This window comes from Pelodiscus sinensis, chromosome 16 (assembly GCF_049634645.1).
Source record: "Pelodiscus sinensis isolate JC-2024 chromosome 16, ASM4963464v1, whole genome shotgun sequence".
Lineage (NCBI taxonomy): Eukaryota > Metazoa > Chordata > Testudines > Trionychidae > Pelodiscus > Pelodiscus sinensis.
The window spans coordinates 6,240,806-6,258,261 of NC_134726.1; the positions used below are offsets into that span (position 1 = coordinate 6,240,806).

Consider the following 17,456-nt stretch of genomic DNA (forward strand, 5'->3'; position numbering starts at 1 on the left):
CACACTTTCATCTGTGATTTGAACCAGTTACATGAATAATTCGCTATGGTCTGAGACTGGTTTACTGCTGAACTTATACTTTACACTATATACTGATAGAGGACAAGGTCCTTGCCTGAAGGAACTTCAGTTTCCCTATCTATCCAGACCTTTAAGAACTAGGGGTCACAAAATATAAATTAATAGGCAGCAGGTGTAAAACAAACAAAAGGAAGTTTTTCTTCACTCAGTGCACAGTCAACCTGTGGAACTCCTTGCCAGAGGATGTAGTGAAGGCTAGGACTTTAACAGGGTTCAAAAAAGAGGTAGATAGATTCATGGAGGTTATATTCATGGCTATTAGCCAGGATGGGTAGGAATGGTGTCCCTAGCCTCTGTTTCTCTGGAAGTGGGTGACGGGAGGGATCACGTGAGGGTTACCTGTTTTGTTCCCTTCCTCTGGGGCCACTGTCGGCAGACAGGATACTGGGCTGGATGGACTGTTGGTCGACCCTGTATGGCCATTCTTATGTTAGCTAATATGCCGCAATGCCACATTAGCAGGGTATCTATGTCTACATATATCTCTGCCCTGCCTTGCTTCTGGAAAATGAGATCAAAGGAAGAAGTGCCCCTACCTTGCCCCAAGTCTCAGGTAGTATTCTAAAGCTAGTGCATTTCATTCCCTACCATGTGCCCAGTGGCAACTGTAGAGATGGGAGCAGATTTTAAAATATTTTCTTGTAAAATTTTGGACAGCACCTAACTTAATGGGGTCTTGATTCTGCCTGGTTGAATTGTGCTATTGAAGGGCATTCTCTTAGAGGGGCTGTTGCTTTTGGACTTTGCTCCTTCCCTTGAATTCCACGTAGCCCATGTTTGGTGACTATTTAGGAATGGGTTGTCGTTTCTCCCGGGAGTGGGAGATTTGGGAGGCTGGATACTGGAGAGAAACATATTGTTGGCACTTAAATTTTGTATGTGTTTCCATGTTTCCTGCTGAAAATACATTCTTTTGACCGGTTCCCATTAGCTGCAATGGGCTGACAGCGTACAGGTTGAAACTCTCTGGACCGTGGATGTTGCAGGATCAGAGAATCCTGGTGGAAGGCTGGTGCCTGGGAGCCCAGCGGGCTGACCAGGCTGTGGGAGCCTGGTGAGCGGCAGTGGGGCTTCCCAGCGGGACTTGGAGCTTGGTCTGCAGCAGCAGGGCAGCGGGGATCAGTGATGGGGGGAAGCTGGCGAGGAGGCTGGCAGCTGGGCCAAGGCTTGCTGGAGGTTGGTGGCGGGTGGGCCAGAAATGACGCTCCCTGGTCTGGCAAAATCCCTCATCCAGTACCAGTAGGGCCGCTAGGGTGCGGCTCAGGGTGGTCTAACCTGTACTCAATCTGTCCATACTGTGTGGTGTAAAGGAAACGAGATCTTCCTCGTGTCTGTATGTGACACAGAATTTTAAAGTAAGATACTTCCAAGATAGGCCTACCTCCTCCTCAGTCGTGTGAACCCCCTTCCTCATCCTGGGTATGGCACAACCTCCATCTTCTCATGGGCTAATGTCCTGCCTCTCCTGCACAGCCAGTTGGAATTCCTATTTCCCGTGGGCCTACCACAGCCCAGGCTCACTCCACTCCCAACCGACTCTAACCTTCCGTCCCACTCCCAACGGCAATCAATACGACGCACCTACAACAAAACAAATGGCTTTGACTCTGTTCAGACCCTCCCCTGCTATTCCCCAATCCCATCTGTTTGTTTGGCTCATCGGAGTGGTGTGGCTCAAAGCTCCAAGGAGCTGAACAGCCCGAAACTGAACTTCAATGAGAAATGAAACTGCCCAAGAGTTCCCATGAGGACAGTAGGCCTGATAGGATGGAGCCCTGCAGCGCGATTTAGTTCACATACACAACAGTTATGGAGTTAATTCCAATTTAAATCAGAATCTGAACCCCTGATGTATACTTCAAATACTAGGCAAACCTATGGCATTGTAATGCATTTATTGTAGCTATTCTATTATTCAAGTTGTGACAGGAAGACAAGCACAGTAAAGAGTCTAAATAAACAGATCATAGCTCAAAACCAAGAGCAAATATAAATAATTCTTTACTATTAAAACAGAGAAAATGTTCGTTGCTCTATTTCACCATGCCAGGAAAAGAGATTCATTATTTTTGGTCTCCCAAAACTTATTTCCAGTGTTTGCATATCACAATGCCAAAGACACAGTACAGTTTACTTCCATACGCCCTTGGAAGAATGTCTCAGTCTGCATGAGGCTTTGTTCCTGCAATGGAGCCCCTCTAGAAGCTGTCAATTATAGGGTTGAGGTCTAAAACATTTACAATGTACAGAGCTTAAAATTTGCTTTTTGAGTCTGCTTCTCAAGTACGTGTCCAGAATTCAAGGACATTATGATCAAAAATATCAAAATTTTTCTGCAAGTAATATTGGATTTACAAAATCTCCACTAGTAATTTTAGCAGAGTTATGTTTGACTGCAGGTCAGATAGGAAAAGGTTCTTTGTGTGAGTAGGAACAACCTGCCATCCAAGCCCAACTTTGCCTGGAGAGAGAAACAGAAATAAGAATAATCATGCTTCTGCTTAGTAAAGCACAAAACATACTACAGTGTGCCAAATTGTGTAATAATGGCTCACTAATAACTGGCTGTGAAAGCAAGAGACACAAAGATTCGGGGTAAGTATTTTTAAGATTTCTCTTAGATGCTTGTGCAATATATTTAGCATCTTTTTTATTAATTATCCACTTCTCAAGGACCACATGTCCAGCTTGTATTCTGTAGCCATCTAGATTTTGAGGAAGCTATAAGAGAAAACCCAAACTCTCCTCCTTCCTCTACCCTCCAATTTAATTGAATCTGACCCTGGCCTGTCTATATTTAAATAATGACTATTGGTCAAAACCTCTGTTTTAAATGGCAGATGGAATGTTACCCATACAACATGAGAGCACTAGTTATTAACCCCCATTGACTGCTCAGCTAACAGTCACCAAGCTTGCAGCTGGTTCTGAGGAGGCAATATAGCAAGTGTTAGTCTCATTAGAATGCAGGAAAAAGAGGCCCCATGCTTGACATCAGCACTGCGGGAGTAGACTTGTGTTCCTATTCAGACCCCCTGCAGGATTCCACAGGATTCCTTACCTTTGGACAATGCCCACCACCAAAGCTTGCCGTCTTCAGCTCCGTAACAAGATAAAGTACTATAACTGGGAGGAAGGCCAAACCTATCTCGGAGCACGCTCAGCGCGACACTCACCAAGTTCAGTTTGGAAGAGGCGATAGGTGTCTGGATTACGAACTGTGAAGGCAATGTAGATCTCAGGTGGTTTTCCAGCAGTTCTGGAAGTGGAAAATTGCTGCAGGACACTGATGAGGGATAAAGTTATCTCAGGATCATACACTACATCTATGTAAAAAAAAGGGTATAATTTATTAACACACAAAAAGCAGAGTAAAATACACAGCAAAAGGAAAATGGATGCTCTGTCCAGTAATTTAGGGGGAAGCAGCATCAGCCCTTATGATCATCTCTAGACCAAAAGGAATGTACAGTAATTCCTCACTTAACATATGCCCGCTTAACATGTTTTCGCGATAGCACGTTTTTTTTTTAGGGAACATTATTCAAACAACACAACCCCGTATCCGCAATAACATGATGTCCCCTAGGGCCAGCTAGTGGCCAGCAGCTGCACAAGGCTTCCCCTGCCTCCCTGCAAAGCGGCAGAGGTTTGCCGCTCGCAGCGCCGTTCCCCGGTGACCCCCTCTGGCAGGGCTCAAGACAGAGGAGGCAGAGGATGTCCCGCGCAGCTGTCGGTGACCGGCCAGCTGGGAAAACCCAGCCGCAGGCTGCAAGCCCCCTCCTGTCCTTCCCTTCCCTTCTCCAGAGCCGAACACCTCCCCTCCCTGCTATAATCCAGTCCACTTTCTCCCCCAACCTTATGTCCCGGTCCCAGCTGCTAACAAGTGCAGGCTGGAGTTGCGAGCACATGTGCGCTTGAAACGCAACCCCCACCTTTTCCATTTTCAATAGGAAAATTGACCCCGCATAACAAGTTTTCACTTAGCACGATCATTTTCTGAAACGTATCTACTGTGTTAAATGAGGAATTACTGTAGTTGTGACTGATTAGTGATTATACCCAGCTAGGAAGGAGATTGAGGGCAAATCTACACTTTAAACACCACTTTGGCAAAGCTGCTCTGTTGTAGCTCTTAGAAAAGCTTCTCCCGTGGGGATAGTTAATCCACCTTCCTGAAAGGCAGTGGCTGTGTTGATGGGAGAAGCTCTCCTGTTGACAACACTGTCTACATGGGTAAATAGGCTGGTGTAACTGGATTTTTCTCATCCCTGAGCGAGTCAGTGATATTAACATGGGTCTGTAGCGTAGACCTGGCCTGAAAAGATAATAGAAAACAAGAAGGATTTGACAGGTTCTCCTTGGCCCTAGAGATAGGCCAGCCTGAAGCAGGAGTTCTGGCAAGGTTGAGTTTTTAGGAGATGATGTTGGATGGCAAAGACTATTTAAAGGCTTATTTTGCAAAGATGATGCCAGGAAGCAAAAGCTCTGGACCTATCAAAGGGCTAGCATCCTCTCCTCAGGGAGAAGAGGAGTACAAGTCTGCAAAGAGGCTGGGACAAACGACGGGTGGAAAAGAATCAGGTTGAGGCTGTTCCATGTTACTCCTCGTGGACTTTCTATTAACATATTGATCATATTTAAGTGGTGGCTGGTGGTGCCTGCAAGGGTGCATACCTCAGCTGAGAGGGAGTGGTGGTAGGGATGGACTATCACAATCTGTTTTAAAATTGCATTAATGTTGGTAGGTAAAGAGGGTAATGCAATGTATCACTTGTAGACCCTTAGTTATAAACAGATGCTTATTCTTTATTTTAAGAATAAACATCTGTTTATAACTAATGGTCTACAAGTGATACATTGAATTTCTCCTCACACACCTTTGAGCATCTCAGCTGAACTCCTACGCAGCTTGATTAGTTCCCCCACACCCAAAATATGGGCTGAACTTCTGCCACATCTGTGCAGTTCTGCATCTTGTCTAGAAGGACAAGTTTGTATGGTGCAAGGTGGGTGTACCTCTACATTGCACACACAGTGTGCTGTCCACTAGCCATGTGTACTCTGCTATCACACACTGAAAGTTCTGTAGTTCACTTTGCCGTAACTGACATTGAAACTTGGGATACATCAAAGTTCACTAGAGAATGTTTAGTGTGTGGTGGCAGGGACAGACAGTAAGTGTGTGGTGCAGATTTACACCCCTGCTTACCACATGCTATTCGTCAAGACAAGCCCTGAGTATTGTTAGATTTATTATTATTAGATTTACTATTAAACTCCTCAACATTATCAGATGAGCAAGTGCTAAAAAAGTAAAATTAATATATACTATCCTTGCTGAGAATGCCAGCTAGCAGTACTCTGGAAATGTAGAATGAATCTCCAATTTTACAACAGAAGAAGTGACAAAAGAGAAATGAATTGCTTTTCAAGGACGAGTGAACAACCGTTGAATACTGGGCTGAAGACAGCATGGTAAAACGAGGCAGAATTACATCCCTCACACTTCAGACTTTGTAGTTGACTCACCAGTTATCTTGACTGAATAAAGTCCAGGAATTATTATTTGTGCATTTTTCTCTCATTATTTCACCATTTGTGCTAGGAGATTATTTAGTGAGATGTAATCACATAGGTACTGTACCTGCTGCAATGACAACGTCAGCTTGAAGCTTTGAAAGTTGTTCCTTTGTGACGGAATCCCAGTCAAGTTCTGCAACTGTTATTTTTGGTCCTTGTAAATCTGTCACTTCTGCCCTCTGGCTCTGGGATTGCTGTTTGGCGTGATTCACAGTTTCAGACTCCAAAACAAAGCCATTTAGATGGATGTTTTCCTTTAGTTGTCCAAGAACACAGTGATGGCAGTCACTAAATACATATGCCTTGGGATGACAAGTTTTACAGATTGCAATTCCTGTGAGGCCAGTCCCACTTCCTAATTCCAAGATGGTCCTGAAGTTTAATGGATTAAAATAAGTATTTACACAAGGGTCTAAACAAGATTCAGTTACCAAATCAAAGCAACCAGAAGCGTATGCACCTCAGAGCAAAACTCGTGGCACTTTATTTCAGTGATTCTTGAATAAACTATCCAAATTCCACTCTTTGCTTCAAATAAGTACCAGGAATAAAAAATAACTAGAATTCAATTATAACAATAGAAATTAGAGAGTGAAAATATGTATAAAACTAAATTGGTCCTAGGGACCAGTATAGGACTCTTCCCTGTGGTATTATGTATATATCCAGACCAAAATGTTCTCTCCTTAAATTTCATGCCCTAGGACAGATCTATACTGCGGGGGGAAAGGCAGAGCTAAGCTACGCAATTAGAGTTATGTTAGTACAGGTGGGACCTCCCTGGTCCAGCACCCTTGAGACCTGACTGGACCCGGATGCTGGCTGTAATGCTGAAAAGCTCCCAACTGTACCTCGTTGGACTGCCCTAAACAACTGCAGTATTCCTTAAGGAAAGAGTTTGGGTTGAAGGATAAAGAAATGACAGGATGAAGCCTAAGCACATGACAGGCTGAATATAGTCTGTTTGGCAGGAGGGCATTGGCTCCTATGTCACTTACCAATGGAGCCAGAAAATTCTTCCATCAGATAGTCCTTAAATCTCCTCTTAGATTAAATCTCAACTATAACAAGCCAATGACAGAAAGAGCAACAGTCAGCCCATCAATAAGAACATAAGCACAGCCACACTGGGTCAGACCAAAGGTCTATCTAGCCCAGCATCCTGTCTCCTGACAATGGCCAATACCAGATGCCCCAGAGGGAGGGAACACAACAGGAAATCATTATGTGATCCCTCTCCTGTCACTCATATCTAGATAAACAGAGGCTAGGGACACCATTCCTACCCATCCTGGCTAATAGCCATTGATGGACCTAACCGCCATCTATCTAGCTTTTTTTTGAACCCTGTTAAAATCCTAGTCTTCACCACATCCTCTGGCAAGGAGTTCCACAGGTTGACTGTGTGCTGAGTGAAGAAAAACTTCCTTTTGTTTGTTTTAAACCTGCTGCCTATTTTTATTTTGTGACCCCTAGTTCTTTTATTGTGGGAATAAGTAAATAACTTTTCCTTATTCACTTTTCCCATACCAGTCATGATTTTATAGACCTCTATCATATCTCCTCTTAGTCTCCTCCTTTGTAAAACGAAAAGTCCAAATCTTTTTAATCTCTCTTCATATAGAACCCATTCCAAATCCCCAATCATTTTTGTTGCCCTTTTCTGAATCTTTTCCAATGCTACAGTTCTTGCTCATCTTACGGGCATGCACAGAATAACGGCAAACTACAGTCACATAACTCATTTACATGAGGGATGCAAACACTGACGTTAACGCCGTCCCCCCCAGTTGTCTAGCTGTGCTTTCGTGTAACTAGCGCTCCATTACCTGTTGCTGAAAATGGCAGAATTCTCTATTGCCCATTCAGCGAGATAAAGAGCAGCATCCCACGTGACTAGTCCTGTGGTTCCCTGTGAGATTATTGCCACTGTCTCCAGAAGCGTAACAGAGTCTCCTGTGGCCTAGAAGACACACACCGGGAAAGAAAGATGCATTGGTACATCCACCATATTTCACAATTTTAAAGCAACATTAGTGTCTGGAAGAAGGTGAATATTTTACACCTGGGGTTTTGAGGATTTATTTGTAAACCAATTATGGCTCAGTTTCAGTGGTAAAAACTGACATATAACAATGGCGGTATCATTAGCTTTTACCAGTAAGTAGCTTTTATAACAGTTGGTGGATTCCTCTTTATTTAAAATGTCTCCTAGGACATCATACAATTCATCCAAGGGTTCGGTTGCTATGGACTCATGCTGTGGGAAAGAGAACAGAGATCAGCGAAGAACTTCAGATCTCCAGACATTATTAACAAAGCACAGACAATAAACAATTAAATACTAATTTGTGTTATAGCAAGTGATCAGCTGAGCCTGGGCCAATATTGTGAAAAACATATTTTCAAGTTACTTTTAATAACTGGTCTAATGGAGAAAGAGTGCCAAGCAATATAAAACCCCCACGCTACCTTTTTAATGAGTTCAGCTATGAAGCATCTTCTGTACTTCACGGAAGGGGGATATTTCATGCACAAGGGGTGAAGAATAGTCTGAAATGATAAAACAACACCTGAAGACCAAGCAGCGATCAGGTGAGAATTTTATGAGCAGCACTGAAGGAACCAAGGAGAAAAAGATAACTACCAATTTGCTTGGTTCACTTTGTGCCTCGGGAATGCTAGGTGATTGCAATTTGCAGCTAAGCTATTTGATACTTAGCTGGAAAATCAAATTCCATGTACATTCCTACAGTGAGTTCTGGTACCTCCGGCTGGTCACAGATGCAAGCAAGCCACACATCTTGTACTTTAAAGCTAAACAAATATTTTAGGGTATTAGGGCATTATCATAATAAATGTATTAGTTTTTAAAGTACCATCAGACTCCTTGTTGGTTTTGGTGAAACAGACTAACATGGCTACCTCTCGGAAACCTTTCTTCTTCTTTGTCCTTCAAAACTCAACAGTCAAACTGAAAGGAAACTGAGTCCGAGTGGCTCTTTCCTCCCAGTTTTCTTCCATGCTCCACCCCTATAAAAAGTCAATAAACAGGAAGGCTCCATCTATAGTTGGAGTTGGGGGTGCCATTCCCAGCTTGAGTACACACACGCACGCACGCTAGCTCCAAACTGGACTCAGGAAAGACACTGTTGTCACACAGGCCTATCCTTTGTTTTGAATCGATGCAATGCTCATTAAGAAAAGGTTAGTCACACTGGTCCTCCAGAAAGTGAAAAGTTGGCAAGGTAGGTCATTAGTTCTAACAACAATGTTATGGTGAATTAGGTGCCTTGATTTACTCTGAATAGTTACAGTTCCCTTTCTATAAGGTGGCCTAGGCTGTATTCTGCGCTTGGCTAGGCATGATGGGCCTGTTCTTCCAAAGCTGTGCTCTCCTTACATGTGGGCATCTCAGCCAGGGGTTCCACATGTGGAAGGTGATTAAAATATAGTTTTATAGGCAAATGAAGTTTAATGTGGATAAGTGTAAATTAATGCACGTTAGAAAAAATAACCCCAACTATACATATAATATGATGGAGGCTAATTTGGCTATGACAAATCAGGAAAGAGATCTTGGCGTTATCGTGGATAGCTCTTTGAAAACATCCACACACTGTGCTGCAGCGGTCAAAAAGGCAAATAGGATGTTAGGAATTATTACGAAAGGGATAGAAAATAAGACACAGAATATCTTACTGCCCCTGTATAAAACTATGGTACGCCCACATCTTGAGTACTGTGTACAGATGTGGTCTCCCCACCTCAAAAAAGATATTTTGGCCTTGGAAAGGGTTCAGAAAAGGGCAACTAAAATGATCAGGGGTTTGGAACCGGTCCCATACGACTGGGACTTTTCAGTTGGAAAAGAGACAGAGGGGGGATATGATAGAGGTATATAAAATCATGAGTGGTGTGGAGAGGGTGAATAAAGAAAAGTTATTCATTAGTTCCCATAATATGTAGACACCAAATGAAATTAATGGGTAGCAGGTTTAAAACTAATAAGCGAAAGTTCTTCTTCACACAGCGCATAGTCAACTTGTGGAACTCCTTGCCAGAGGAGGCTGTGAAGGCTAGAACTGTAACAGAGTTTAAAGAGAAGCTAGATAAAAGCTGGAGGTTAGGTCCATAAAAGGCTATTAGCCAGGGGGTAGGAATGATGTCCCTGGAGATGGATGGCATGAGACAAATCGTTTGATCATTGTCTTCGGTCCACCCCCTCCGGGGCACCTGGTGCTGGCCACTGTCGGCAGACAGGCTACTGGGCTAGATGGACCTTTGGTCTGACCCAGTACGGCCATTCTTATGTTCTTATAGGACTTGAATGCCCCTTGTGCTCCAGAGTTGGGAACACACTTTTGTTCAGAAGGAGATGTCCGCTGTGACAATACGACAAAAATATGATACTAAAGACTATCTACTATCCTTTAGAAACCAAGTAGGGAGTAAACTACAAACAGAAGTGACAGACAGAAAATGGGAATAACTGTTTTCCCAGGAGTTGTACCACACGGAAGCATGTAGTACCCTATTTCCAAATATGAATGAGGACACCTTATCAATCAACAGACAATATATTGTCCCAAATCTATAAGAAAAATTAAAGTTAGTTTTTTCCTTGTATTTTTGGTTTGTTTTGTCGTTGCCATTTTGAAAACTCCCCACCAGCTCTAAAAAGCCAAAACTTGATATTTATAAAAACAAGACAGGTAAAACAAAGTTTTAATGCCACTGGTCTGAGGGCACAAGCCCATTAAAAGGAATTACTGCCTTTTTGGACATTCTAGTTAAGGGCAGCAGTGCCACAGCCCCCTCCCCATAATAACTTTGCGAACCCCACAACTCCTTTTTGGGTCAGGACCAGAACCATCCCATTCATAGGAGGGTAGGGCTGTGGTGTTTGCATCAACCTGCAAGTCCCAGAGAGGCCTGGTGCGGGGCAGCAGCAAGGGTCACCTCACCTCTTGCTCACCATGGTGGCAGGAGCTAATTGACCCGGCAGCCTGCTCCGCTCTCCCCTTCATTTCCCAGCCCACTGTACTCTGCTTCACCACAGTAGTGGGAAGTGGAGCTGGGGCCAGGGTGCCCTGCTTCCTGCCAATGCGGTGAGGTGGAGCGCAGCAAGCTGGGGGATGGGCAGATGAGTGGATTAGGCTGCTGGATCGCTCCAGCTCCAGCTCCTGCTACTGTGGTGAGAGCAGGATGGAGGGTGCCTGTTGCTTCCCTGTCTCAGGCCCCACCCCCCGTCCCTCAGTAATCCCCCCAGCTCATGGTGCTCAGGCTTCGGGCAAGTGGTTCAATGGGGGGTCAGGAGGTGGCAAAGCAGGGGCAGGAAGGGGCCTGTGATGGGGGGAAGCTGCCCAGGACTCAGCACCCCCCTAAGGACAGCCTGGTCAGGACCCCTAAAATGTCAACATCCTAACATTTCAGATTTAAATTCTTGAAATCATGAAATCTGCTTGTTTTAAAATCCTATAACTATGAAATTGACGTACATGGAATGTGAATTTGATGAGGCCCTACTCATGGTCTCAGTCCAAGCCCTACTGGACAGAGTTCCCAACACAACCTACCCTACACCTCTACATTTCTAGTGACATTCTTAGTGTAGCCTTAGAGGCAGCCAGGGACCAAATGGGAACGGAGAGTGAATGAAAACTCTCATCCTTAGAGATGACCCCTTATGTCAATGTTAAGACACACTGGTTGAGTATTCTGGAAAGTTTACATTGCTGGAGCCCTCCCTGTATTTCCTCTATGAATCAATAGAGAAATTTAGCATCTGATACTTTGCATGAACACTACAGTCTCTGACCATTTTTAAAATGTTAACATAAATAAAACCATCCTTTTATTGTTTTCCATCTCCCTTTCCTATGAAGGATAGTTATTTAACATGAATAAAAGGAATCTGCTATTCTTTTAGGCATACATGGTGATTAGTATTAGAGCTGACACGCTAGTTTTTTAAATAGAGTGCAATTTTAAAAGACTACAATGCACTGCATTTCATTACACTAGATGGCATCATATCTTTAGGATAGTTCCAGTCTGTTCAGTGATGTGTACTGAAATCCGATTATATTAAAATAACACATTTTACCTTCTGCAAAATATCCAGCAGTAGTTCAGTGCTTGATGAACTCTTTAATTTTTTTTCAAGTTCCTACACAAAAAGGAGGAAAAACTGTTGAGAAATATGCCAGAATACTCTTTTATGACAACATTTGAACACCACAAACTGGTGCAAACTACTTTAACAGAGGACAATAAATACTTCGTGATTTAATAAAAAAAAAAAATCCCATCCAGATGGTAGGAAATAAAAATGCAGTATAGAGCCTTCTGTAAGCCATAATATTAACTCAGTCTGTTATGTGTTTAGCTGCTACTGCAATACAAATACTTAATAATTATTAATTGAATGAGGAAAGTACACTGCAAAGGTGAAGACTGGGAGACTAATCAGTCAGCCCTCTCACACTTATGTACAAAGCCTCCACCCCAGCGATGTGATAAATACTGAATCTTCCCTTTTCCAAGAGGAGAGCTGAATCTCTCTCCAGACAATGAAATCTTGGCATTGGAGTAAGAACAAAATCTTACACTAAATCCCCAACATAAATGTATTGTATTCATTGTCTCGAACAGAAATCTGGTACCCTAGAGTGCTGTTTCAATGTAACCTCAGTGGCCAGTTGTATTTCTCCAGTCTTTTTTCGCTGATCCATTTGTAGCCAAACCGGCTCACCTTATTAATTCCACTTAAAGTCCATGGGACCATTTGTGTAACTATTGCAAGTGAGGAGCTCGTCCTTCATTAGCGGCTGAAGAAGAGGATAAAATGGTTCACAGAGGAACATATTCATGCTGAACTCTACAGTAGTAAAACTCACTAGGTAGTGATAGTAAAAAGATGCCCTGAATAGTTTCAAAATACTGCTGTTTCTAAGATGCAACTTCCCCAAGGGGGAAACTGTTCTGAGGAAAAAAAAGGTACTTTATTGCAAAAAGGTCATTGTCTACTGAGGCCAGCATCTGAAAAGTGACACTACAGTATACTGATATATGTTGCAACCAAAACACAGAGGTTGCAGGAGGAATAGTGACATGTACTGTATGAAACTGAGGCATTCTTACTTCTATACTAATAAACTCATAACAGAAGCTGCCAACGCACCATTCTGAAGTCTACGGTGAACTGATTTTTTGAAATTAACTTTGCTCTAATACCAGATGCTATGAACAGATGAATTAGGCCACAAAGCATAGACATTTCAGGAAAGGAAAAAAATCTTCCAAATGAGTGTTACTTCTCTTGTGGAATTAGCTTGTACATGGGGCGGATTTTGTTGTAGAATGACTGCAGTCAGCAGTCTTTAGTTTTAATATCTGAAGTCTCTACTGAGGTATATGATGTAAACTAGCCTGGTTTACACTAAAATCAATGGCACAGTAATTGGTTTACGTTGGTTACGTATGCATGGGCTGAACAGGCCTGGAGGTTTGCATTTCATCCTTCCTTTGTCAAATAACAGAAGTGGAAAGGAAAAATTCTTAAGACGTATCTGGATTTTTCCTGTCTCTCCATTCTGATATAGATGGCAGAATAACATGAATTCACGTTTGTGCCCTTTTGTGAGAATACCGTACTTACCCTTTTCTGTCATCTGCAAAATAAAGGTAAGGAAAATATGAAAGTGGCCTGACAACTTTTCACTTCAAATGAGGCAGCTCCCAGGATTTGCTGGATGAATCTTTAGTCTTAATGGTCTCACACTGTAAACTCCTATTTCCAGATAAGCCCGCTACTCACAGAGTTCACAAGCCAACTCATCTTTAGGTCCGTTACAATGAACTAAGGGTTGATTTTAGGGATGTAATAATATAGTCAATTAACTGATTAACCGCTAAGCAAAAGCGTATAGGTTAATGCTATAGACTACACGCATTGACCCCCCACTCCCGGGCCAGTACATTTTTTAGCAGGCTGTCCAGCAGCCTGGCTCACTCCTGACTTGCAATGGGTCTGGGACCTACCCCGCTGCAGCTCTGCATTTAAAGTGTATTAGGAGCTGGGTGGGAAGCAGGCAGCCCGGCTCAGTCCTGGCTCGCACCGGGTCCGGGACCTATCCCTGCTGTGGCTCTACATTTGAAGTGTATTAGGAGCTGCATGGGCAGGAAGCCAACTCATTTTCGGCTCACACCACGTCCGGAAGCTCAGATGTTCCCTAGACAGGGGCTGCTGCCACCCCAAGTTGCTGCCTCTTTATCAGAGGCAACAGCACTGGGCGACAGGCAGCCAGTCCGCAAGGGGAGCTTGGCTCCTCAGGAGTGAGGGCAAAGTGCATTGGTTGCTTGCCCCACCCCCAGGGGCTATAGAATAGTCGACTAACCACTAAGAATTCATGAGGTTACTCGACTATTCAGTTAACCGATATTTAACATCCCTGGTTGATTTAGTTCTCTGGGGCTCAGTACCTTCTGGCAAATAAAATAATTCAACTGTGATTAAACTTTAAATCTGTAAATGTGGGGATATTCCAGATTATACATTTTATAGTTACTATCAAATTTCAGATTCATATTTACAGTCATATATCTTGGAATTATTACTATTCCCAGTAAGTGACTCTGCAAAATTAATTGCTAACATATTTCAGATCACATTGTGTTTACATCATTCAAAGGTGAGGCCTACATTTTTCCTAGAAATTGCCTATTACATCCTTTCTGAGTGTTTTGTTGAATCAGAGAAAGTGAGTACATAGTTCACTAAAACAGTGTATTATGGTGCCTGTAAGCAAACACAACTATTCTGAATTTATCTGGCGATTGTGCTTTAGCCACAGATAAACTGAATGATTAAACAAACAAAACCTAGGGTCAACCATTTGACTTAGTTTTCCTGAAAACTATAATGGTGAGTCATAGATAATACCTGATAACAGATGTCTGAAAATGACTGAATCACCTTAAAGTTAGAATAGTGATAGAAATGTAGCCGTGTTAGTCTGGTGTAGCTGAAGAAAAATACAGGACTATGTAGCACTTTAAAGACTAACAAGATGGTTTATTAGATGATGAGCTTTCGTGGGCCAGACCCACTTCCTCAGATCAAATAGTGGAAGAAAATAGTCACAACCATATACACCAAAGGATACAATAAAAAAAAAAAAAAGAACACATATGAAAAGGACAAATCAAATTTCAGAACAGAAGGGGGATGGGGGGGAGGTAAATGTCTGTGAGCTAATGATATTAGAGGTGATAATTGGGGAAGCTATCTTTGTAATGGGTAAGATAACTAGAGTCTTTGTTAAGACCCCCGCGCAAAGCTAAAATTCATGCTAAAATTCGACACTTTGCGTGGGGGTCTTAACAAAGACTCTAGTTATCTTACCCATTACAAAGATAGCTTCCCCAATTATCACCTCTAATATCATTAGCTCACAGACATTTACCTTCCTCCCCTCCCCCCGCTCGCATCCCCCTTCTGTTCTGAAATTTGATTTGTCTTTTTCATATGTGTTCTTTTTTTTTTTAATTGTATCCTTTGGTGTATATGGTTGTGACTATTTTCTCCCACTATTTGATCTGAGGAAGTGGGTCTGGCCCACGAAAGCTCATCATCTAATAAACCATCTTGTTAGTCTTTAAAGTGCTACATAGTCCTGTAATTTGCTTAAAGTTAGAAACATTGGGTGGTTTGCACAAATTCCTGTCAATGTTTAAACAGCTTGAAGATGCAAGTCTGAAGAATTCCAAAATACTAAAAGGACCAACCACTGAAAGTAGGTTGTTAAAACATGTTATCATAAATGATTTATTAAAAGTGAGCCAATCAAAAATAGAAGTATAGTTTGGCAGTACTCTCTCTCTTGCATACAAAAGAAGGTTTAAAGACTGAAGAATTTATATAACACAATTACTAGTTGTTTGTATAAGTAAATACTTCTGGTGTAGATGCTTCTTTGCTCAAGATATACCTCTATAGAGAGTAGAGTTTGGCCTGCTTTTCCCAGGTACAAACAGTTCAATGTAATGAGTGTTCAGTGTGATCAGCAGTGTTTGGAGTGAAGAGAAAAGCTGTTGATGACAGTTATGCAGTGTCTCAAGATCAATTCCTTCAGAATAGTAAAATACTAGAAAAAATCCTCTTCTGAGAGAGATGCACACCTACCCAAGCTAGGAACTTACGAGCACCTCAGAATCTTTGATGTATATACCTTTATAACACCTCTATAAGGTAGATCGCCACTAAGTGATTTGATCAAGGTTACACAGGAAGTCTGTGGCAGAGCAGGAAATGATTTCAGGCCACCCAAATCCTTGAGTAGAATCTTAATCCCTGGACCATCCTTCCTCTTTGCTAGGACAACAGCTGGGAATAGCTAGACGAGCAAACAAACCCCTTTTGTGTGTCTATTTCCCAACTCCCTACACATCTCCGCGGCTCAGAGCACGAGGGGGCTGTGCAGTAGGGATAGCGATGGGCTGCATCCACAGGGCTTTTGTTCAGCGCTTCCCAGGGTCGCCGTTACAAACGCCCTTCCAGCCCCCTGCCCGCAGAACTGAGTCTGGTTGGGAAGCCAGGATCCCTTCTCAGAGACATCGCGGCCCCTGCCCGGGAGCGGGAGAGCAGCGGATGCTGCGGACCGCGACTCGGCTGTTTCTATCGCCCCCCCCCCCCCCAGCAGCAGCAGGCCGGGGGAGCAGCGGGGATGGGGGGGGAGCAGCCTGGAGCCAGGGCTGGGGCGGCCCGGCTAACGCGGGGGGGGGGGGGGGGCGGCCCGGCTAACGCGGGGGGGGGGGGTGGCCCGGCTAACGCGGGGGGGGGGGGGGGCAGCTCCACGACCCTGCTCCCAGCACCTGTGGCCCCCCCCGCTCCACTCACCGCCCAGGGGAAGGCGCCGAGCCGCCTGCCGGCCAGGAAGCCTCGCTGGAAGCGCAGCCCCAGCGCCCGGGCCTCCGCCGCCGGCTCCATCGCTCCCCGGCCCGGCCCGCCGCCCCCGCACAGCAGCCGCGCCCCCGGCCTCGCCTGACCGCCGCGCCGGGCTGAGGGGCGGGGAGCGCCGCGGCGGCCTAGGCCGCGAACCAGGCGGGAAGGCAGCGGTGCCCGCCCCTCCCCCGCCTGGGGACCGGCCTGGGGACGCGGGGCTTGGATCACCGGGACCCCGGGCACAGCCTGGAGCCAGCGTAGCGCCGTGTGCTCCCTGCACGTGCCCGGGGCACGTCCGACAGCCGCGGCCCTGCGTGTTCCTGGGGCTCTTGGGACACGTATGACAGCCTGGCGCCTGCATCCCGGTGTGTTCTTGGGACACGTATGACAGCCCGGCGCCTGCATCCCGGTGTGTTCTTGGGACACGTATGACAGCCCGGCGCCTGCATCCCTGTGTGTTCTTGGGACACGTATGACAGCCCGGCGCCTGCATCCCGGTGTGTTCTTGGGACACGTATGACAGCCCGGCGCCTGCATCCCTGTGTGTTCTTGGGACACGTATGACAGCCCGGCGCCTGCATCCCTGTGTGTTCTTGGGACACGTATGAAAGCCCGGCGCCTGCATCCCTGTGTGTTCTTGGGACACGTATGACAGCCTGGTGCCTGCATCCCTGTGTGTTTTTGGGACACGTATGACAGCCTGGTGCCTGCATCCCTGTGTGTTCTTGGGACACGTATGACAGCCTGGTGCTCTGCGTCTTCTTGTTCCTCCGTCATCCCTGCATGGCTCTGTGTCTTCTTGTTCCTGTGTCTCACATGACAGCCTGGCGCTTGCATGGCTTTG

General features: G+C 44.6%; 1 protein-coding gene across 2 annotated transcripts; it reads right to left on the bottom strand.

Moving 5' to 3' along the window:
- Window positions 1-1,959: 1,959 nt before the first annotated feature.
- On the bottom strand, window positions 1,960-16,904 carry EEF2KMT (eukaryotic elongation factor 2 lysine methyltransferase). 2 transcript variants are annotated; one of them, XM_075899252.1, is made up of 8 exons: window positions 16,568-16,904; window positions 11,774-11,836; window positions 8,137-8,217; window positions 7,823-7,924; window positions 7,494-7,627; window positions 5,729-6,036; window positions 3,258-3,407; window positions 1,960-2,542 (listed from the first exon to the last, which is right to left on the bottom strand). In XM_075899252.1, the coding sequence occupies exons 1-8, from the start codon at window positions 16,655-16,657 to the stop codon at window positions 2,433-2,435; spliced, it is 1,038 nt and encodes a 345-aa protein (XP_075755367.1). In that variant the 5' UTR covers window positions 16,658-16,904; the 3' UTR covers window positions 1,960-2,432. The 2 variants fall into 2 exon arrangements, with proteins under 2 accessions (XP_075755367.1, XP_075755368.1); XM_075899253.1 differs by lacking the exons at window positions 11,774-11,836; window positions 16,568-16,904 and adding an exon at window positions 8,544-8,683.
- Window positions 16,905-17,456: the final 552 nt, after the last annotated feature.

What these genes read in the sequence shown, in the direction of transcription:
- EEF2KMT (XM_075899252.1), bottom strand. Translation starts at nt 16,657, where the DNA reads ATGGAGCCGGCGGCGGAGGCCCGGGCGCTGGGGCTGCGCTTCCAGCGA. An exon ending in TGCTGGATATTTTGCAGAAG is followed by an intron (nt 8,218 to 11,773) that starts GTAAAATGTGTT and finishes TTATCATTTCAG; the next exon opens with ACTATTCTTCACCCCTTGTG. An exon ending in GTTATAAAAGCTACTTACTG is followed by an intron (nt 7,628 to 7,822) that starts GTAAAAGCTAAT and finishes TGTGTCTTCTAG; the next exon opens with GCCACAGGAGACTCTGTTAC.